The sequence below is a fragment of the Mustelus asterias genome, chromosome 6, assembly GCF_964213995.1.
Source record: "Mustelus asterias chromosome 6, sMusAst1.hap1.1, whole genome shotgun sequence".
NCBI classification, from domain to species: Eukaryota; Metazoa; Chordata; class Chondrichthyes; order Carcharhiniformes; family Triakidae; genus Mustelus; species Mustelus asterias.
The window spans coordinates 139,902,268-139,926,544 of NC_135806.1; the positions used below are offsets into that span (position 1 = coordinate 139,902,268).

A 24,277-nucleotide genomic window follows, 5' to 3' on the forward strand; every position below is an offset into this window, starting at 1 on the left:
CTTCTGTACTGTACGGATTCTATGACCACGACAGAAAGACCCCAGAATGACCTGTCACAGAGAGGCCCCAGAGTGACTGGGCTATGAGGCAACCCCGGAGTGACTGGGCCTGAGACCCCAGAGTGACCGGGCTATTGGGAACCCCAGAGTGACTGGAGAGAGATCTCAGAGTGACTTGGCCAGAGAGAGACCTCAGATTGACCGGCCAGAGAGACCTCAGAGTGACCGAGCCATGGGGGGACCCCAGAGTGACAGGGCCATGGGGGGATCCCAGAGACCCCAGAGTGACCAGGCCAGAGAGACCCCTGAGTGACTGGATCATTGAGGTACCGCAGATTGACAGGGCTAGCGAGAGATCTCAGAGTGACTTGGCCAGAGAAAGAAAGACCTCAGGTTCAGAAGAGGGAGAGTGTGACTGATAGGGAACCAGGTAGTGGGGATTTCACTGGTCCCATCCAACAGGTGCAAATGTACTCACTACCCGTGAGATTGCAGGGGGTACAGTCCCAATTAAGGATTAAGGCACCTAGTCTCAAAGCTATTCAGATGCGGGGGAGGGGCTGGTGGGAGAGGACAGGGTTTTCTACAACGAAGGCAGTAGATAACGGTCTCCAGCTAAACATGAGAATCCCAAAGATTGCGTAATCAATTCAATGGCAGGGTTACAAATATTTCATTCCCCCCCAGGTGAGGCAGCAATTTACTTGCACTTCTTTCAATTTCAGGTCGTACTTATTTATTTCTCTTTCCTCTGTCAGTCATTTGTTTTGTTTTGAATGCGATGTGTGTTCAGATTCAGAGCCTTTAGTTTTAGCATTTTATTATTTGTGTAACCTCTAGCCTTATCTGCTGATTCACTGTCAGATTTGTAGTTTCCATCCCTTCCTGTCATGGTTAGTTTAGCTTTTTCCATATTAATATCTTCCTTTCTTGCCTTGCCTTTACTCTTTCCTTTACGACATCTTCCCAATTTTGATCCCTTGCTCCTGTAGATATATTTCATAAGTATATAGTGTGAAGTCTAATCCCTGACAGTAGAGTTATGGAACAAAGAATCCCCATTCCCGGGGTTTCCTCTCCCATTCCCGGGGTTTCCTCTCCCATTCCCAGGGTTTTCCCTCCCATTCCTGCGATTTTTCCCTCCCATTCCTGCGATTTTCCCTCCCATTCCCGTTGTTTTCTCTCCCATTCTCAGTATTTTCTCTCACATTCCCGGTGTTTTCTCCCACATTCTCGCAATTTTCTCTCACATTCCTGGGATTTTCTCTCATATTGATAAAGTGAGAAAATTCAGTTGGAAATTAGTTAAAATATCTGCACAGTGGTACATGTGGGGGGAATTTTCTCACTCCGCCCACCACAGGATTCGCAGCAGGCGGGTGGGCGGACCATGCAAAGGTCCATTCACCTCGGGCGGGACTTTCTGGTTTTGCGGCAAGCATGGACAGAAACTCCCATCCATAATCTCCATAATAAAACAAGGGAACATGAGATAATCATGCATTGGGAAGAATTACACAAAGTAGAAATTACTGAGACATGGCTATCAAAATGTAGGACTGGGAATTAAACATTCCCAGTCACTGAAGAGTGAGTACAAAGAGCTTGGAAGGAAGTTAAAAAACAGGACCCCGAGGGTAGTAATCTCAGGATTGCTACCTGAGCCACATGCCACTGAGGGTAGGAGTAGGATGCTTGGGTGGATGAACACGTGGCTGAGGAACTGGTGTAGGGGGCAGGGTTTCCGCTTCTTGGATCATTGGGACCTCTTCTGGGGCAGGTGGGACTTGTACAACAGAGACGGGTTACACCTAAACTACAAGGGGACCAATATACTTGCAGGGAGGTTTGCTAGTGTTATTGGGGAGTGTTTAAACTAGATTTGTAGGGGGATGGGAACCAGAGTGCCAGAGTAGATAGTGGAGCAGGGGTAAAAAGACAGGTTAGTTCAAGCAAAATCACAAATGGAAGGGTTGAGTGTGGTAGAAATAACCTTTTGAGGTGTGTCTATTTCAATGCCAGGAGTATTGTGGGGAAGGCAGATGAGCTGAAGGCGTGGATAGACACATGGAAATATGACGTTATAGCCATGAGTGAAACTTGGCTACAGGATGGGCAGGACTGGCAGCTTAATGTTCCAGGGTTCCAATGTTTCAGGCGGGATAGAGGCAGAGGGATAAAAGGTGGGGGGATGGCATTGTTGGTCAGGGAAAATGTTACAGCGGTACTCAGGCAGGATAGATTAGGGCGCTTGTCTACAGAGGCCCTATGGGTGGAGCTGAGAAACAGGAAAGGTATGACCACATTAATGGGGTTGTATTATCGACCTCCCAATAGCCAGCGAGAATTGGAGGAGCAAATCGGCAGAGAGATAGCTGACAACTGCAAGAAACACAAAGTTGTGATAGTAGGGGATTTTAATTTTCCACATATAAATTGGGACTCGCATACTGTTAAAGGTTTAGACGGTGTAGAGTTTGTAAAATGTGTTCAGGAAAATTTTACACATCAGTAGATAGAGGTGCCAACTAGAGAGGATGCGATATTGGATCTCCTATTGGGAAATGAGTTCAGGCAGGTGATGGATGTGAGTGTGAGAGAACACTTTGGATCCAGTGATCATAATGCCATTAGTTTCAACCTGATCATGGATAAGGATAGATCTGGTCCTCGGGTTGAAGTTCTGAACTGGAAAAAGGCCAAATTTGATGAAATGAGAAGGGATGTGGGAAGTGTGGATTGGCACAGGCTGTTCTCTGGTAAGGATGTAAATGGAAAGTGGGAGGCCTTCAAAGGAGAAATTTTGAGAGTGCAGAGTTGTATGTTCCTGTCAGGATTAAAGGCAAAGTAAATAAGAATAAGGAACCTTGGTTCTCGAGGGAGATTGTAACACTGATTAAGAGGAAGAGAGAGTTGTGTGAAATGTACAGGCAGCAAGGAACGGATCAGATGCTCGAGGAGTATAAAAAGTGCAAGAAGCTACTTAAGAGGGAAATCAGGAGAGCTAAAATAAGACATGAGGTTGTTTTGGTAGACAGAGTGAAGGAAAATCCAAAGAGCTTCTATAGGTATGTTAGGAGCAAAAGGATAGTGAGGGATAAAATTGGTCCTCTTGAAGACCAGAGTGGTAGACTGTGTATGGAACCAAAAGAGATGGGGAGATACTAAATGGTTTTTTTGCATTCGTGTAACCCCCTGCTGACCACTATATGGGGCGACTATTTAAATGTTCAATCAACAGGATCCCGAATTCCTAGCGGTTGATGTTGATTTGGCTAATTCCCTGTTTACCCATAAATGTCAGTACTGTAAGTCGGAATATCAAAATTAAATTTAATAACACATATAATTAACAGACATAAAACAGTGAGCTCTGATCTATAATCGTTGGGGGCCCTCCGTTGGTGCACATATAGGGAAACTCATCCTCCGTAACACATTCGTAGATACTGATCCAGTTGGACTGTATAGTCCCCACCAGTTACTCACGACACCCACACACAGTCCAGGAGAGACACACGTGTGGAAGATGATGCCGCAGGAGGCAGAGGTGCCGCGAGCTATCCGTGCAGCAACATAGGTCGAGTGCGCTGAATGCTCTCCTCCTCAGCAGTAATGAAAAGAACAGGCAGGGGAACGCCTGGCTGCCTCTCCCTCCAAACCGAATTCTCGCTGCCTGGAAAAAGCTCTCTCTCTCTCCAGCTCTCTCCCTCCAGCTCTCTGCCTCTCCCTCCAGCTCTCTGCCTCTCCCTCCAGCTCTCTGCCTCTCCAGCTCTGCCTCTCTCCTTGCACTGCTTCACTTCCCGCCCCCAGAGCAATCCCATTGGCCCAGCCCACATCACTCAACCAACAGCATCCTGTTCACAGCACCCACCCGGCAAACAGGACACTGAAGCCCACCAGGGACAAAGAACACTGGTAACTGTCTTCCCCACAAATTTTCCTCAGTCCCTTACATCCGTATTTACTGAGGAAATGGGCATGGAGTCTACGGAAATAGGGCAAACAGGTAGGGAGGTCATGGAACCTTTACAGATTAAAAGGGGAGGAGGTGCTTGCTGTCTTGAGGCAAATCAGAGTGGATAAATCCCCAGGACCAGACAGGGTATTCCCACGGACCTTGAGGGAAGCTAGTGTTGAACTTGCAGGGGCCCTGGCAGACATATTTAAAAATGTCAGTATTCACGGGGGAGGTGCTAGATGATTGGAGGATGGCTCATGTTGTTCCCTTGTTTTAAAAAGATTCCAAAAGAAATCTGGGAAATTATAGGCCAGTAAGTTTGACGTCGGTGGTGGGCAAGTTATTGGAAGGTGTGATAAGGGATAGGATCTACAAATATTTGGATAGACAGGGACTTATTAGAAAGAGTCAACATGGCTTTGTGCGTGGTAGGTCATGTTTGACCAATCTATTAGAGTTTTTCAAGGAGGTTACCAGGAAAGTGGATGAAGGGAAGGCGGTGGATGTTGTCTACCTGGATTTCAGCAAGGCCTTTGACAAGGTCCCTCATGGGAGGTTAGTTAGGAAGGTTCAGTCGCTGGGTATACATGGGGAGGTAGTAAATTGGATTAGACAATGGCTCAATGGAAGAAGCCAGAGAGTGGTTGTGGAGGATTGCTTCTCTGAGTGGAGGCCTGTGACTAGTGGTGTGCCGCAGGGATCGGTGTTGGGTCCATTGTTGTTTGTCATCTATATCAATGATCTGGATGATAATGTGGTAAATTGGATCAGCAAATTTGCTGATGATACAAAGGTTGGAGGTGTAGTGGATAGTGAGGGAGGTTTTCAAAGAACAAAACAAAGAACAAAGAACAGTACAGCACAGGAAACAGGCCCTTCGGCCCTCCAAGCCTGTGCCGCTCATTGGTCCAACTAGACCATTCGTTTGTATTCCTCCATTCCCAGGCTGCTCATGTGACTATCCAGGTAAGTCTTAAAGGATGCCAGCGTGTCTGCCTCCACCACCCTGCTTGGCAGCGCATTCCAGGCCCCCACCACTCTCTGTGTAAAAAATGTCCCTCTGATATCTGAGTTATACCTTGCCCCTCTCACCTTGAGCCCGTGACCCCTCGTGATCGTCACCACCGACCTGGGGAAAAGCTTCCCACCGTTCACCCTATCTATACCCTTCATAATCTTGTACACCTCTATTAGGTCTCCCCTCATTCTCCGTCTTTCCAGGGAGAACAACCCCAGTTTACCCAATCTCTCCTCATAGCTAAGACCCTCCATACCAGGCAACATCCTGGTAAACCTTCTCTGCACTCTCTCTAAAGCCTCCACGTCCTTCTGGTAGTGCGGTGACCAGAAATGGACGCTGTACTCCAAATGTGACCTAACCAGCGTTCTATACAGCTGTATCATCAGACTCCAGCTTTTCTACTCTATACCCCATCCTATAAAGGCAAGCATACCATATGCCTTCTTCACCACCTTCTCCACCTATGCTGCTACCTTCAAGGATTTGTGGACTTGCACACCTAGGTCCCTCTGTGTTTCTATACTCTTGATGACTGCCATTTATTGTATAACTCCTCCCTACATTATTTCTTCCAAAATGCATCACTTCGCATTTATCCAGATTAAATTCCATTTGCCACCTCTCCACCCAATTTTCCAGCCTATCTATATCCTGCTCTATTGTCCGACAATGTTCATCACTATCCGCAAGTCCAGCCATCTTCGTGTCATCCGCAAACGTGTTGATAACACCAGTTACACCTTCTTCCAAATCATTTATATATATCACAAATAGCAGAGGTCCCAGTAGAGAGCCCTGTAGAACACCTCTGGTCATGATGTGGAGATGCCGGCGTTGGACTGGGGTGAACACAGTAAGAAGTCTCACAACACCAGGTTAAAGTCCAACAGGTTTATTTGGTAGCAAATACCATAAGCTTTCGGAGCACTGGTATTCTGCAACTTGATTTTGTGTCTGTTTGCACTGTTTGAGAGCACATTTCCACTCCATCTGAAGAAGGAGCAGTGCTCCAAAAGCTTATGGTATTTGCTACCAAATAAACCTGTTGGACTTTAACCTGGTGTTGTGAGACTTCTTACTGTGAACATCTCTGGTCACAGACATCCAGCCGGAAAAAGACCCTTCGACTGCTACCCTCTGTCTCCTGTGGCCAAGCCAGTTCTCTACCCATCTCGCTACCTCTCCTTGTATCCCATGAGCCTTAACCTTCTTAACCAACCTGCCATGAGGGACTTTGTCAAATGCCTTACTGAAATCCATATAGACGACATCCACGGCCCTTCCTTCGTCAACCGTTTTTGTCACTTCCTCAAAAAACTCCACCAAATTTGTAAGGCACGACCTTCCTCTTACAAAACCATGCTGTCTGTCACTAATGAGATTGTTCCGTTCTAAATGCGCAAACATCCTGTCTCTAAGAATCCTCTCCAACAACTTCCCTACCACGACGTCAAGCTCACCGGCCTATAATACCTGGGTTCTCCCTGCTACCCTTCTTAAATAATGGTACCACATTCGCTGTCCTTCAATCCTCAGGCACCTCACCTGTGTCCAATGAAGAGACAAAGATTTCCGTCAGAGGCCCAGCAATTACATCTCTTGTCTCCCTGAGCAGTCGAGGATAGATGCCATCAGGCCCTGGGGATTTGTCAGTTTTAATGTTACCTAAAAAACCTAACACTTCCTCCCTTGTAATGGAGATTTTCTCTAACGGGTCAACACCTCCCTCTGAGACACTCCCAGTCAACAAGTCCCTCCCCTTTGTGAATACCGATGCAAAGTATTCATTTCGGATCTCCCCTATTCCCTTGGGTTCTAAGCATAATTCCCCTCCTTTGTCCCTGAGAGGTCCGACTTTTTCCCTGACAACTCTTTTGTTCCTAACATATGAACAAAATGTGAATAAAACATATGTTTTTCCCTGTCAACTCTTTTGTTTTTCCCTGACAACTCTTTTGTTCCTAACATATGAATAAAATATGAATAAAGCTTGCAGAGGGATTTGGACCAACTAGAAAAATGGGCTGAAAAATGGCAAATGGAATTTAACGCAGACAAGTGTGAGATATTGCACTTTGGAAGGACAAACCAAAGAAGAATGTACAGGGTAAATGGTAGGAGTCTGAAGAGCGCAGTTGAACAGAGGGATCTGGGAATACAGGTACAGAATTCCCTAAAAGTGACGTCACAGGTGGATAGGGTCGTAAAGAGTGCCTTTGGTACATTGGCCTTTATAAATCGGAGTATTGAGTATAAAAGTTGGAGTGTTATGGTAAGGTTATATAAGGCATTGGTGAGGCTGAATTTAGAGTATTGTGTACAGTTTTGGTCACCTAGTTACAGGAAGGATGTAAATAAGGTTGAAAGAGTGCAGAGAAGGTTCACAAGGATGTTGCCGGGACTTGAGAAGCTGAGTTACAGAGAGAGATTGAATAGGTTGGGACTTTATTCCCTGGAGCGTAGAAGAATGAGGGGAGATTTGATAGAGGTGTATAAGATTTTGATAGAGTGAATGCAAGCAGGCTTTTTCCACTGAGGCTAGGGGAGAAAAAAACCAGAGGGCATGGGTTAAGGGTGAAAGGAGAAAAGTTTAAAGGGAATATTAGGGGGGCTTCTTCATGCAGAGAGTGGTGGGAGTGTGGAATGAGCTGCCGGATGAAGTGGGGGTAAATGCGGGGTCACTTTTAACATTTAAGATAAACTTGGACGAGTTCATGGATGAGAGGGGTGTGGAGGGATATGGTCCAAGTGCAGGTCAGTGAGACTAGGCAGAAAAATGGTTCAGCACAGCCAAAAAGGGCCAAAAGGCCTGTTTCTGAGCTGTAATTTTCTATGGTTCTATTACATGATATAACATATTTAGAAAAGATAGAGAGGGAAAACAGGAGGTGGGGTGTGGCTATATTTATTTGGGTTAACAATAGCAGGAGACGAAGGGACAGAGCTTTCAGCAGGACAAAAATAGAAACCAAATGAAAGAGATTGAAAGGTAATAAAGGATCAATCACACTGATATGTGTAGACTATAGACCAATTGTGGAAAGGAATTGAAGGTTGGTTGAAAGACGCAGACAACTTAGGGAATTGAGTAAAACAAAAGAATCATGAGGTTTTCAACTACCCTGATATTAATTGGATAGAACAATAGTTAAGTGCTGAAGACACTGGATACTGTGGTGTTTTCTCAACAGAAAGGCTGAACAGAAAGCTGTTGCTCTCCTCAAGCATGGGAAAACTGGATAGAAACTCCCAAGAGATGGATATCACATTGTGAAAAACTTTATGTTTACATCACTTGGTATTGTGGACAAGGTTACCAAGAGCATTGGTAAGTAGGTGGCTACCAAGGCCGTAGTCCTGGGTATCAGGGGACAAGCCCACATTGAAGCTGGCCATGGTGGTGAAAACAAGACTCAAGAAATTTTATGGAAGGTATCCAAACATCCCACATTCTCTTGTATGACAGTGCATCAGTCGCTTGGGAGATGCATAGAAAAATATCGCAGATAGGAGACAGCAACAGGGGTGGCTGTGAGACCTCTGTCAGTGACTTGAATGAATGCGAGCAAGTAGCCCTAGTTGACATGCGGACTATGAATAACAGAACTTATCATTTTATACTGCCCCACATGGAGTACCTGATCAAGTTTCACATCATTCATCCTCTGAAACCCAAGACAGCAGCTGAAGTTGTCCATGAACTGCTTCTCATAATTCTCGACATTGGGGTGCCACATATTCTTCAGTCAGGTGACAAAAGGGAGTTCACAACACAGGCCATCAATGGCCAGCAACTTTCTGGGAAGAACTGGTATTGGTCAGGGGCATCCAGAGTCAAGGCTCTGTGGAAGGCACTAATGGTGATACGAAGCTGAAGCTAATGGCGTGATAACAACTGTGTTCAGTGGAATGATGCTGTCCGTTTTGTTCAGTGGGCAATGAACAGCAGTTATCATGAGACCATAAAGATGGCTCCTTGACAACAAAGCACAGTGCGGCCTGCAATCAAAGTTGCCAGATTAGTTCCTCAGTAGAATCTCCACAACCATTGAAGAAGAACTAGGAGGAATCCGGAGGAAACATGGAAAATCCTGTGCTGGCCCCAGAACTATCCACCATAGATAACCCTGAGTTGGCCCCTGGACTAGCCAACATGGACAATCCTGAAAGATCCCCAGGACCCTCCCTCCATGAATGACCCTGGGGAGACGTCTGGATCATCCATTATTCCTACGAAACTCATCTCCAAACTCTGTGGCTTAGGGCTCGGCTCTTCCCTCTATGACTGGATCCTGAACTTCCTAACCCACAGACCACAATCAGTAAGGATAGGCAACAACACCTCCTCCACAATCATCCTCAACACAGGTGCCCCACAAGGCTGTGTTCTCAGCCCCCTACTATACTCCTTATACACCTATGACTGTGTGGCCAAATTCCCCATCAACTCGATTTTCAGGTTTGCTGACGACACCACCATAGTGGGTCAGATCTCAAACAATGATGAGACAGAGTACAGGAATGAGATAGAGAATCTGGTGAACTGGTGCGGCGACAATAATTTTCTCAATGTCAACAAAAGGAAGGAGATTGTCATCGACTTCTGGAAGCATAAAGGAAAACATGCCCCTGTCTACATCAATGGGGACGAAGTAGAAAGGGTCAAGAGCTTCATGTTTTTAGGTGTCCAGATCACCAGCAACCTGTCCTGATCCCCCCATGCCGGCACTATAGTTAAGAAAGCCCACCAACACCTCTACCTTCTCAGAAGACTAAGAAAACTTGGCATGTCAGCGACAACGCTCACCAACTTTTACAGATGCACCATAGAAAGCATTCTTTCTGGTTGTATCACATCTTCGTATGGCTCCTGCTCTGCCCAAGACTGCAAGAAACTACAAATGGTTGTGAATGTAGCCCAATCCATCACGCAAACCAGCCTCCCATCCATTGACTCTGTCTACACTTCCCACTGCCTCGGCAAAGCAGCCAGCATAATTAAGGACCCCACGCACCCTGGATATTCTCTCTTCCACCTTCTTCCGTCACGAAAAAGATACAAAAATCTAAGGTCACATACCAACTGACTCAAGAACAGCTTCTTCCCTGCTGCTGTCAGACCTTTGAATGGACCTACGTCACATTAAGTTGATCTTTCTCTACACCCTAGCTATGACTGTAACACTACATTCTGCACTCTCTCCTTTCCTTCTCTATGAATGGTATACTCTGTCTGTATAGCGCGCAAGAAACAATACTTTCACTGTATGTCAATACATGTGACACTAATAAATCAAATCAAACCATTACTGACAACCCCAAATATGATTAAGAACTTCATCCTGCCAGATGTGCAAGGAATGTGCACAAAATCACTTCAGGCTGCTGGTGTTGGAGACAATGTGGTTGTCCCAGTGTCAGCATTTGACCACAGCAAAGGTGAGCCATCAAATGTAATAGGTGTGAAGTTGACAGCAGATAGGACTGACTACTCCATTGGAACTGCTAAGCAGGTTGTGAAAGGCAAAATGTCAGGAATCAGTTTTGTGGGGCAGTGAATTGAGTGCAGAAGACATTCCACCAGAACAACTCAGCCTTCGTGAGATTGTACGTGTTCAAAGTGTTTGTGGTGGGCAAGGCTTCCAGAAATGTCATTGCAGAAGTAACTGCTTATCAAGACAAACTTCTGTTTGGGTCTCTGCTGTAACAATGCTGACATATTAAACATGCATGAATTGTATTGATGCTGTTTTTGTATATATTGATGTAAAACTATCTGAATGTTTGGGTGTGATTCTGAATTAAATATGAACATAAGCCAGTGAATTAGAAATGTTTTGACGTCACAATGAATCTGAAATGTATACCGAATAAAGGCACATAAGAGGACATTAAACAGAATTAAGTGGATTATATATGTGAGTTAAATTTTATTTTTTGTTCATAAAGGTTGGTCATTTCATAAACTGGGCAAGTTTTCCAATGCCCATTTGATGAACTGGGTGGTGAAACTGTGCAAGTAGACTGCCCATTTCAAAAAAATGAGCAACTTGGCTGGTCATTTCATGAAATCGACAGTTTCACAAATTGGGTGTAACATTATGTACTCACTCAGAAACTGAGCTCCAGCTCATTGTCGACTCTTCCAAAGCTTATGTCAAAATGAGCCTTTGACTAAACACCCAGAAATATAAGGTCCTTAGCCCTCTCAGCTGAGTTACCGAGGTGCTGACATAGAATGGGGCTCATACTCTGTAAAATTTAATTGAGTTACCGAAATTGCCCTTTTAAATGCCTCCAAAAAAAGTGGAGAGGTGGGAACACATGAGGAGTCTATCCAACAGTCTTCATTCAAAATTTCCATTGCCCGCCTCCTCCAAAGCCACCTCCACACGACCGTCTCAGAACCAGGGAATCCAAGCCTGAGCAGACCCTGCAATTGACCATGGAATTCGCTGCTGCCAGTGCCAGCCCTCAGCTTGAAGCTGACTCTGCATTGGCCACTCATAATATTGAAGGTGTGGGCTCAGAGACGGAGGCTGAAGATGTGGGCTTTTGGGATGAAGCGGAACCCGCATCAATAATCCTTCCTGAAGTTGCTCTTTTAATAATGCGGTGGGCATTCAGTGGCACAGTGGGTAGCACTCTGAGTAAGAAATTTGTTGGTTCAATCTCCTTTCCAATGACTGTAAAGAGTGCTGCACTGTTCGAAGAAATGCCTCTTTTAGATGAGACATTAACTTGGGACTTGTTTATGCTCTCAGATAGATGCATAAGCCAGGATTTGAAGGAGAATTCTTTCCTGGTCAATATTTCTCTCTCAATCACCTTCATGAACAAATCAGGCTATCCACTCACTATCTCATTTGTTTTCTACATTAGAGCAATGACTACATTTCAACAGAACTCCATTGGTTGTAAAGGTCACGGAAGGCACTATATAAATGCAGGTTCTCTTTCTATGGCCACACTACCAAACTTGTAGTTAAAATGTCTTTCACAACTGCAGAATGTCCCAAAAGGCTTGCCAGCCAATCAACTTGCATTTATATAGCACCTTTTATGTTGCAAAATGCTTTACGGTGCTTTAAAGGCTCAGACAAAATTTGAAACCGAGAATCTCAAAAGGAGCTATTAAGTCAGGTGACTGAAAGCTTAGAACGTAAGAAATAGGAACAGGAATAGGCCATTCGGCCTCTCAAGCCTGCTTCGCCATTCAATAGGATCATGGCTGATCCGACATTCTCACTTCCACTTTCCTGCCCTTCCCCCGTAACCCTCGATTTCCTTACTGATCAAAAATCTATCTCTCTCAGCCCTAAATGTACAAAGTGACTCTGCCCCCAGTCTCTGTGGCAAGCAGTTCCAAAGAGAGAACCCTCTGAGAGAAGAAATTCCTCCTCATCTCACTCTTAAATTGACGGCCCTTTATTCTGAGACTCTGTCCTCTGACCCTAGACTCTCCCATGAGGGGAAACATCCTCTCAGCATTTGCCCTGTAAAGCCCCTTAAGAATCCTATATGTTTCAATAAAATTACCTCTCGTTCTTCTAAATTTGAATGAAAGAGTCCCAATCTGTTTAACCTTTCCTCATAAGACAATCCTCCCATACTGGGTTCATCCTAGTGAACGTTCTCTGAACTGCCTCCAATGAAATAATATATTTTTTAAAATAAGGGGACCAAAACTGCTCGCAGTGCTCCAGATGTGGTCTCACCAGTACCTCGTATAATTGCAGCTTTCCTAAGACTTCCCTACTCTTATACTCCAACCCCCTTGAAATAACGGCCAACATTCCATTCGCCTTCCTGATTACCTGCTGCACCTATGTGCTCGCTTTCTGTGTTTCGTGCACAAGTACCCTCAAGTTCCTTTGCATTACAGCTTTCTGCAGTTTTTCCCCATATAAATGATAAGACTTCTGGGTAATTGTTGAAAAGTCCATAGAATCTGCCTTGGTCACAGCAGTCATTTACTTTGGAGTGTGGTGTGTCTGTCCACAGTTTGCCACTTGGTTCATATGTACTGCTTACTTGCCCTGAATGCTGGATAAGACAGATATGGACAATTGTTTTATCTTTTAGAATTTGTTAGTGTTTGTAAAGATACAACTGGTATGAGGGAAGAGTGAATATTTGAACCATTTTTTTGTGTTTGTATTGAGATCTTTCCAACCTTTTCATCTAATGTACCAGAGATCATTTTCCTTGTTTAATAAATGCTTTGCGTTAAAAGTTCATCCTGTGAATTTGTTCCATAATTTTTCTCCATAGTTTCAAAAAAAAAGTTTGGATCTGTCAATCCAGGTTTCACTCTGGGATCTGACTTGTCCAGTGTTAACATCAGCTGGGATTGTAACAGTTACGAAGGAGGAAAGGTCATTGATGAAGCAGCTTAAGGTGGTTGGGCCGAGGACACTCCCCTGAGGAACTCCTGCAGTGATGTCCTGGAGCTGAGATGATTGACCTCCAACCACCACAACCATCTTCCTGTGTGCCAGGTATGACTCTAACCAGTGGAAAGTTTTTCCCCTGATTCCTTGCCACACTCAGTCAAATGCTGTCTTGATGTTAAAGTCTCTCACATCATCTCCTGAGTTCAATTATTTTGTCCATGTTTGGACTAAGGTTGTAATGAAGTCAGGAGCTGAGTGGTCCTGGTAGAACCCCAAATGATCATTAGTATGCAGGTTTTGCTGAGTAAATGCCACTTGATAGCACTGTCGATGATCCCTGTCATCACTTTGCTTATGATCAAGAGTGGACTGATGGCGCAGTAATTGGCTGAGTTGGATTTGTCCTGCTTTTTGTGGACAAGACATATCTAGGCAATTTTCTACATTGCCAAATAGATGCCAGTGTTGTAGCTGGAAGTTTTAAAGTTTAAAGTTTATTTATTAGTCACAAGTAAGGCTTACGTTAACACTGCAATGAAGTTACTGTGAAATTCCCCTAGTCGCCACACTCCAGCACTTGTTCGGGTCAATGCACCTAACCAGCATGTCTTTCAGACTGTGAAGGAAGCCGGAGCACCCGGAGGAAACCCATGCAGACACGGGGAGAACGTGCAGACTCCGCACAGACAGTGATCCAAACCGGGAATTGAACCTGGATCCCTGACGCTGTGAGGAAGCAGTGCTAATCACTGTGCCACCGTGCCGCTCATGGAACAACCTGCCTATGGGTGCAGCTGGCGCTGAAGCCCAAATTTCAGTACTATTGCTGGAATGTTGTCAGGATCGCAGACAATTCATAAGATTGAGATATGACACCAGGATGAGATTCAACCATGCTTCTTGGGTGAGGTCAAGGATTCTGGATCCTCTTTTTGAAATCTAGACTTGAGGTCAATGGTCACATAACCAACTTCAAACTGGACACAGGAGCCAGTGTTATGCTCCTCTCGGTTAAAGAGCTGTAGCTGAGAGATTTCTGGCTACAAATGACAAACACACCACTCTACAGGCCTGGAGGAATCAAACTTCCGATCATAAGCATGATCCTACAACCACAGAGATATGATGACAAGAAGATATTTAACGTCATGTATGTCAGACGAAACCAATCTTTTTCTCTCTTGACCAGAAATGCCTGTGTTGCCAATAACCCTCTTAAAATGGCAGAAGATGTCAAGGTGACCTCTGTCATCAATTACAGGGAACTTCCTGAGAGACACACCAGTAAAGACACTCATGACTGGGGCTTCAACTCTGAATTGCCTTCACTCTTCATAAAACTGGTTTGTCCAATTTCTTTTCAGGTGGCAGAAGCTCCTGTTTGATCAGACCAGCCAAATTTTCAGATAAATACCTTTGTATCTCGAGTGGAAGACATGCAACAGAAGAATGAGCTCCAACCACAGGCTCCAGTTGTTGCTGTGACACAACCTGCAAACACAATGGCACAGACACTGCAACCTCAATCCAATGTGCAAAGCTGCAAGATGATGCTGGAGCAAAGAATTAGCAACTATCAACTCGTCAGAGGTCACCTCAGTGAGGCGCAGAGGTAGACGGAAGAACATGGTACCGCAATAAAAGCCAAACTGCAAGGTGAGCCCACTGATCAGGAGAGATACCTTCAACTCCCACAAAGGTCAGGAGAGATCACACAGTAAAAAAAGAACCAGGTTCATCGCACAAATGAATGGAGTGAACACTCTCAGGAAAGAATGGGAACAACATGGTGCCCCCTGAGCAGAGCCAATGGGGAGTTGACAAAGGGAAGTTCAATTCCAAGGAGTGGAAAAGAAGTATCAGAAGAAGGCAACCAAGTGCCAGAAACGCAGATGATAACTCAAACTCCCAATCAATAAATATTTCCCAAATCAATAGAGGCCACCTGTGACCAGAATACGATCTGGAAGAATTATCAAGCCTCCAGACCCTCTGAATTTATAAAATCAGAGACTTGATGGGGAAGAAGGGGGAGAAGGGGATTGTAATGTAAATGCATTGGGTAAAGATTGAGGGAGGCATAGCAAGGGCTAATGTGGGATTGGGAAACAGTAGCGCTTATAGTGTTTTAGTGTGATGTAAAGAGACACGTGACCTGAGACTAGAGACAGTTGTGGACTGAATTGAGATCTGTGCAGAAGCAAGCATGTAGTTAGCCTATAGCCAACTACAGACTGAGAACCTCTTTGTGAGACCATCTGTGGTGTGGTAAATAGCAAGGAGGAAAGCCTTGGATTTAGATTTTCACAGTAACTTCATTATGGTGTCAATGTAAGCATGCTTGTGACACTAATAAATAAACTTTAAAACTAAATTACAGGATGATATAGACGAGCTGATCAGTTGGGCAGAATAATGGCAAATGGAATTTAACCCTGAAAAGTGTGAGATGGTGTATTTTGGGAGCATGAACAAGGCAAGGGAATACGCAATGAACAGTAGGACACTCGGAAGTACAGAAAAGTAACGGGATCTTGGGATACATGTCCAAAGAACCCTGAAGGGAGCAGGACAGGTAGATAAGGTGGTTAAGATGAGATGAGATGCTTGCCTTTATTAACTGAGGCATAGAATACAAGAGCAGTGGAAATGATCGAGAGCTTCATGTTTCTAGGTGTCCAGATCACCTACAACCGGTCCTGGTCCCTCCATGTCGACGCTACAGTTAAGAAAGCCCACCAACCACTCTAATTTCTCAGGAGGCTAAGGAAATTTGGCATGTCCGCTATGACTGTCACCAACCTTTACACATATACCATAGAAAGCATTATTTCTGGTTGTATCACAGCTTGGTATGGCTCCTGTCCAAGACTGCAAAAAACTACAAAGGATTGTGAACAAAGCCCAGTCCATCACGCAAACCAGTCCCCCATCCATTGACTCTACACTTCCCGCTGCCTCGGCAAAGCAGCCAGCATAATCAAGGAACCTACGCACCCTGGACATTCTCTCTTCCACCTTCTTCCATTGGGAAAAAGATACAAAAGTCTGAGGACAAGTAACAACTGAATCAAGAACAGCTTCTTCCCTGCTGCCTTCAGATTTTTGAATGGACCTACCTTGTATGAAGTTGATCTTTCTCTACACCCTTGCTATGACTATGAGAGTGCACATTCTGCACTCTCTCCTTTTCTTCTCTATGAACAGTATGCTTTGTCTGTATAGTGCACAAGAAACAACACTTCTCACTGTATCCCAGTACATGTGACAATAATAAATCAAATCAAATCAGGGTTATGATGGAGTTGCAAAACACTCGTTTAAGCCACAGCTAGAGTACGGTGTGCAGTTCTGGTAGCCGCACTGTAGGAAGGATACGATTGATAGAAAGGGTCCAAAGGAGATTCACCAGGATGTTGCGTGGATTGGAGCGTTTCAGCTATGAAGAGAGGCTGGTTAGGCTGGGGTGATATTCCATAGAGCAGAGAAAAGTGAGGGGGGGGATCTGATCAAGGTGTACAAAATTACGAGGAACACAAATTGCATGGATAGGAAGAAACTTTTCCCCTGAGTATAGGGGGGTCAATAACCAGGGGGCATTGATTTAAGTTAAGGGGCAGGAGATTTAAGTTTTTGAAGTTTTAAGATTTTTTATTAGGCACAAATATACTTACATTCATCTTGCGATGAAGTTACTGTGAAAATCCCCTAGTCGCCACACTCTGGTGCTTGTCTGGATACACTGAAGGAGAATTTAGCACGGCCAATTCACCTAACCTGCACATCTTTCGACTGTGGGGGGAAGCTGGAGCACCCGCAGGAAACCCACACAGACACAGGGAGAACGTGCAGACTCTGCACAGTGACCCAAGCCTGGAATTGAACCCAGGTCCCTGGCGCTTTGGGGAGGGGATTTGAGGAAATACCTTTTCAGCCAGAGGGTGGTGTGAATCTGGAACTCAGTGCCTGAAAGGGCGGTAGAGGCAGAAACCCTCATAACATTAAGATACCTTTAGATGAGCACTTGAAACGCCATGGCATAGAAGATGTGGATCAAGTACTGGAAAATGGGATTAGAATAGATAGATGGCTGGCACAGATACGATGGACCGGAGAGCCTCTTGCTGTGCTCCAAAGCTATGACCGAACCTACAACATCTACATCTAATTTGCGCACAGCAAACTCCCAAGGACAGTAATGCGATGATGGTCAGATATATCTGAGTGATGTTGATGGAGGGATAATTAATAACCAGGACGCTGGGGAGAATACTCCTGTTCTCCTTCAATGTGATGACATTGGGGGTTTTCCCCACTCATTTATCAGCCTGGATTTTGTTGAATGTGGTTTTGTGTTGGATCTGAGTAAATTGCCAGTGAATTTCTGCAGCCCGCAGGCGGCGCCCAGTCTCTGTATCTGTGACCGGGGATTGAAGGCTGTGGGGCGGGAGCATTTCAGCAGCGCCGCCTCCCTGCTTTCCACATATGGGAAAGCTGAGTGTAAGCAGCACACAGAGAGAGCAATCCGGAATAACACCCACACTGAGGTGTGCAAAGCAGCGATCACACCCGGAGCAGCAGCAGTAATCCGGAGCCGGATCCCAGCCGGAGCTCGGTGCTTTCCTTTGGCCACTGGAATAAGCGGAGCCGACACCCGGAGCGGCTGCAAAACTGGAGCAGGAAAGGGCAGCGACACAACAGTGAAACTCTCGACGGGAACTGGGATCAGAGCCGGAGCTGGCTCTGGGGGAGAAACCAGGATCAGACTGGGAACAGAGAGGACGTTAGGATCAGACTTGGAGCAGGATTAGAGGGGAAACCAGGATCAGACCTGGAGCAGGATTAGCAGGGAACACCAGGATCAGACTGGGAACAGAAAGGACTCTTGGATCGGACCTGGAGCAGGATTAAAGGGGAAAACCAGGATCAGACTGGGAACAGCAGGGAGAATCAGACCTGGAGCTGTTAGAGGGAAAGCAGGATTGGATCAGTAGCAGGATTGGGAGGGGAACCAGGATCAGACCAGGAACAGGATCAGAGGGAAAGCTGGCATCATATCGAGAACTGGATGCGAGGGGAACCGGGATCAGACTGGGAGCAGGGTTTGGGGAGGACCGGGGTCAGATTAGGAGCAGGGTAAAGTCTGTTCAGTCTTAGTTTGTGATGCTTTGATAGATTGAGCAGGCAGAAGTTGGTTGTCTGGGTGTCAACAATATCTCAGGATCCTTGGCTGCAGTCACTGTTTCACTGTTCAAATTGAGTCCTGGGACAGGGTTAGGATTCCCCCTTGGAATATATTTCATTTTACTGATGAAAGGGTTGCAATCATTCTGAGCTAGCGATTATGATCAGATCAGGAATGGATTGTTGACTGATCGGTCGATGGTGAATAAATAAGATCCTGTTTATTGACTAATGAATTCTTGATTAATTGGCACTTCATCAATTTTTCATTGTTGGATTATCCATTGATTGGAACCAAATCACCAATGGATCATAGCTTGATTATTGACTGATGGATCATCAATTAATTGTCACTTTCTGGATTTATCAACGCTGGATTATTAATTGACTGTTGCTGGATTATCCGTTGATTGGAATCACATTATCGGTGGATTACTCACTGATTGATGGATCATTGATTATTTGTTGTTGGATTATCAATTGATCATTACTGGATTATTCTTTTCTCTGCCAACTCTGATCCATGCCAATCCTGCTCCTGATTTAATAATTGGTTTGCTGGTATTTAAGATCACCTGCAGTGGATACAGCTCTGATTCAGGTGGTGTGAACCCCTCCCTCTAAACCTCTGAAACTTCACCCTCCTCCCCTCCCACCACCCCATCATTAAGAGGACCTGATTTGGGAAAGATGTGAATCAGATTCCAGCAGTGGAGGCGAGGGAGGGGTGTGGGGAGATGTCGAAAGAATCAGCACTCCGATTGGACCTATCTAGCGATGTGCTGATACCAGACCCTGGGCCGTACTCTGCTCCGGTGCTAGGTTCAATGCCCGGGTGCAGCCATCTCCGCCCCTCTTCGTACAGGGCGCTACGGAGTGCCGTCTCCACCTTGACCAGGATTGATGACTTTTACTGTGAGAAAATCGGGTCAGGATTCTTCTCTGAGGTTTTCAAGGTAGGTGGATCTTTCGTACCAGAAAGGTGTCAATAATTGATGTTGAGAGAGGGGCACAGCTGAGTACTTGAAGCAATAGCTGATCCTAGAGACGGTGTATACCCGAGGGTCTGCCTGTACCTGAGGGGTTCACCTCTAGCTGTGGGTATGCCTGTACCCATGGGACCGTCTACACCTGAGGATCCATTTATACCCATGTGACCATCTGTATCAGTGGAATGTATGTACCTGTAGGCCCGTCTGTACCTGCAGGTTTGTCTATGCCTGCGGGACGTTTGTACCCAAGGTCTGCCTGTACCTGCGGATCTGCCTGTATTTGTGGGCTCGCCTGTAGCTGATGATCCATTGATAAGTATAGCACTGTCTGTACCTGAGGGTCCACTGATATCTGTGGCAGCCTCTGTACCTGCAAGTCCATCTGTACCCGAGAATCTGTTGATAACTGCAGGACTATCTGTACCAGTGGGACCGTCTGTACCTGACAGTCTATGGATATCTGAGGATTTGCCTGTATACGAGAATTTGTTTGTATCTGAGGGCTTGTCTGTACCTGATCAATCTCTGTCACCTGAACTAGTCTCTACTATTGCATCTGTGATCTGGATGCAGGGAATGCACTGAAGTTTGCAGATTATACCATCATTGGAATTCTTTAGAAGACTAAAGCAATGGTTCTCAAATTGTTTTGGTTGAAGGGTCCTTTTAAAAATAGATTAGTAATCACAACAGCAATAAGAACGACTTATATTCATATACAGCCTATAATCTAAAGTTCATGGGAGCATTATATAAACAAAATGTGACACCGAGCCACGTAAGGAGATATTTGGGTAGATGGCCAAATGCATGGTCAAAGAGGGAGGTTTTAAGGAGTATTATATAAGAGGAAAGAGAAGTTTAGGAGGACACTTCACAGCTTCAGGCATAGGCAGCTGAATAGTCGGGTCGGAAGGTAATGAAGATGTGGAGGAGAGTCTCAGTAACAAATCAGCTGAAGCAGGGCCGTTGTTATGGAGGTTTGAACATGGTGGCACAGTGGTTAGCACTGCTGCCTCACAGCGCCAGGGACCCGGGTTCAATTCCGGCCTCGGGTCACTGTCTGTGTGGAGTTTGCACATTCTCCCTGTGTCCATGTGGGTTTCCTCCAGTTTCCTCCCACGGTCCAAAGATGTGCGGGTTAGGTTGATTGGCCATGCTAAATTGACCCGAGTGTCAGGGGGATTAGAAGGGTAAATATGTGGGGTTATGGGAATAGGGCCTGGGTGGGATTATGGTCAGTGCAGACTTGATGGGCCGAATAGCTTCTTTCTGCACTGTAGGGATTCTATGAATAAACTCAAGTGATAGCATGAATAGGGGTCGATAACTCATCCCAAGGTCAGATATATACCAAGGTTGTGTAATGATGCACTTTCAGAGACTTCACTCGTGAACAAAACAGGATTTATTTAGTGATCGTCAAGAGCAGCAGCATGTTTGCAGCTAATTCTAAAATACCTCTCCCTAGGAGAACTCTTCCGCCTGGGGTGATTCCCCACTCTGAGTCCTGATTAGTCACCAAGCCAGGTGACCCTTGCTCTGCTCTGTTGCCCTTAAAGGGACAATCCCACAGGTTGCAAGGAGTATAATACGAAAGCAAAATATCGTGGAAGCTGGAGATCTGAAATAAAAGCAGAAGTTGCTGGCAGTATCTGTGGAGAGAGAAACAGAGTTGTTTTGAGGCCAGGTTGACACTTCATCTGAAGAAGAGTCACATTGGACTCAAAATGTAAACTTTGTTTTGCTCTCCACAGATCTACTAGGCACAAGTCAGGACTGTGATGGAATGCTCTCTACGTTTCTGGATGAGCGCAGTTCCAAAAACACTGAAGAAACTCGACACCATTCTAGACAAAGCAGCCCGCTTGATTAGCATCTCATTCACTATCTTCCACATCCACTGCCTCAACGACTGATACAGTGGTAGCAGTGTGTATCATATACAAGATGCACTGCGGCAGCTCACCAAGATTCCTTCCAAAACCCACAACCATTACCATCTAGAAGGACAAGGGCAGCAGATATCTGGGAACACCACCACCTGGAAGTTCCCCTCCAAGTCACTCTTACTCTGATTTGGAAATATATCGCCGTCTTTTTGCTGTCGCTGGGTCAAACTCCTGGAATTCCCTCTCTAACAGCACTGTGGGTGTACCTACACCACATGGACTGCTGCTGTTCAAGAGGCACCTCACCATCACCACCTCACCATCACCACCTCACCATCACCACCTCGCCACCTCACCATCGCCACCTCACCATCGCCACCTCACCATCGCCACCTCACCATCGCCACCTCACCATCGCCACCTCACCATCGCCACCTCACCATCGCCACCTCACCATCGCCACCTCACCATCGCCACCTCACCATCGCCACCTCACCATCGCCACCTCACCATCGCCACCTCACCATCGCCACCTCACCATCGCCACCTCACCATCGCCACCTCACCATCGCCACCTCACCATCGCCACCTCACCATCGCCACCTCACCATCGCCACCTCACCATCGCCACCTCACCATCGCCACCTCACCATCGCCACCTCACCATCGCCACCTCACCATCGCCACCTCACCATCGCCACCTCACCATCGCCACCTCACCATCGCCACCTCACCATCGCCACCTCACCATCGCCACCTCACCATCGCCACCTCACCATCGCCACCTCACCATCGCCACCTCACCATCGCCACCTCACCATCGCCACCTCACCATCGCCACCTCACCATCGCCACCTCACCATCGCCACCTCACCATCGCCACCTCACCATCGCCACCTCACCATCGCCACCTCACCATCGCCACCTCACCATCGCCACCTCACCATCGCCACCTCACCATCGCCACCTCACCATCGCCACCTCACCATCGCCACCTCACCATCGCCACCTCACCATCGCCACCTCACCATCGCCACCTCACCATCGCCACCTCACCATCGCCACCTCACCATCGCCACCTCACCATCGCCACCTCACCATCGCCACCTCACCATCGCCACCTCACCATCGCCACCTCACCATCGCCACCTCACCATCGCCACCTCACCATCGCCACCTCACCATCGCCACCTCACCATCGCCACCTCACCATCGCCACCTCACCATCGCCACCTCACCATCGCCACCTCACCATCGCCACCTCACCATCGCCACCTCACCATCGCCACCTCACCATCGCCACCTCACCATCGCCACCTCACCATCGCCACCTCACCATCGCCACCTCACCATCGCCACCTCACCATCGCCACCTCACCATCGCCACCTCACCATCGCCACCTCACCATCGCCACCTCACCATCGCCACCTCACCATCGCCACCTCACCATCGCCACCTCACCATCGCCACCTCACCATCGCCACCTCACCATCGCCACCTCACCATCGCCACCTCACCATCGCCACCTCACCATCGCCACCTCACCATCGCCACCTCACCATCGCCACCTCACCATCGCCACCTCACCATCGCCACCTCACCATCGCCACCTCACCATCGCCACCTCACCATCGCCACCTCACCATCGCCACCTCACCATCACCACCTCACCATCACCACCTCACCATCACCACCTCGAGGACAATTAGGGATGGCCAATAAATGCTGGTCTAGCCAGTGTTTTTCCAGCACTTTCTGTTTTTATTATGGATAATCTAGTCTCAGACAGTTACCAAGGAGAAGGATCACAAATTCCATCGCTTCCCTATCTAGATTATAATAGTATTCAGTATGAAAGTACTGCATGTAATGAGGGTTTTAATGATGCTTTTAAGAAAACAGGTATTTATTTACAGAATCAGTGAGATGGGTGTGTCTGTTTAATTATGTAAAAACTCCTCTCTCTTGAACAAGACTGAGCTTAAATCACCTGATGCCCACTGCCAACTTTGGTAACTGCAGATTTACTTATTCTTAGTCTTCCTGCTGCTCTCGAATCGCCTTCTTGCACACTCCATCCAAGGCAAGGGACAGCCAGTCTGCGTTGAATGTGTAATGACTGTACTCCACCACTCTATAATCCTTCACTCCGTTGTCAATCAAGAATCTGTCTAACTGAGCCTTGAATACATTCAATGACTTGGCCTTCTCTGCTTTCTGGGGAAGAGAATTCCAGACTATCGACCCTTTGGGAGAAGAAAATTCTTCTCAGACTTAAATGGGAGACCCCAAATTTTTTAAAGTATGCTCCCTAGTTCTAGACACCCACCTCCTCCCTCCAAAAAGGGGAAACATCCTCTCAGAATCCACCTGGTCAAGTCCCCTCAGGATCTTATATGTTCAGTAAGATCACCTCTCACAAACTCCAATGAACAAAGAAAATTACAGCACAGGAACAGGCCCTTCGGCCCTCCAAGCCTGCACCGATCATGCTGCCCGACTGAACTAAAACCCCCTACCCTTCCAGGGACCATATCCCTCTATTCCCATCCTATTCATGTATTTGTCCAGACGCCCATTAAAACTCACCATTGTATCTGCTTCCACTACCTCCCCCGGCAGCGAGTTCCAGGCACCCACCACCCTCCATGTAAAAAAAAAACTTGCCTCTTACATCTCCTTTAAACCTTGCCCCTCGCACCTTAAACCAATGCCCCCTAGTAATTGAATCTTCCACCCTGGGAAAAAGCTTCTGACTATCCACTCTGTCCATGCCCCTCATAATCTTGTACTTATCTTGTAATGAGTACAGGCCCAATTGTATAAGCTA

The 24,277-nt window shown here is 46.3% G+C and overlaps 2 protein-coding genes across 3 annotated transcripts in view; both read left to right on the plus strand.

Annotated features, from left to right (window-relative positions):
• Window positions 1–24,277, plus strand: part of LOC144495190 (uncharacterized) — a 984,403-nt gene that overhangs the window by 69,967 nt on the left and 890,159 nt on the right. The window lies entirely within an intron of this gene.
• LOC144495186 (dual specificity testis-specific protein kinase 2-like) overlaps window positions 17,909–24,277 on the plus strand; it is a 168,309-nt gene continuing 161,940 nt past the window's right edge. For both annotated transcript variants that reach the window (XM_078215210.1, XM_078215211.1), the window contains exon 1: window positions 17,909–19,518. In XM_078215210.1, the coding sequence (XP_078071336.1) occupies window positions 19,300–19,518 (219 nt within the window). In that variant the 5' untranslated portion in view covers window positions 17,909–19,299. The remainder of the gene's footprint in view (window positions 19,519–24,277) is intronic.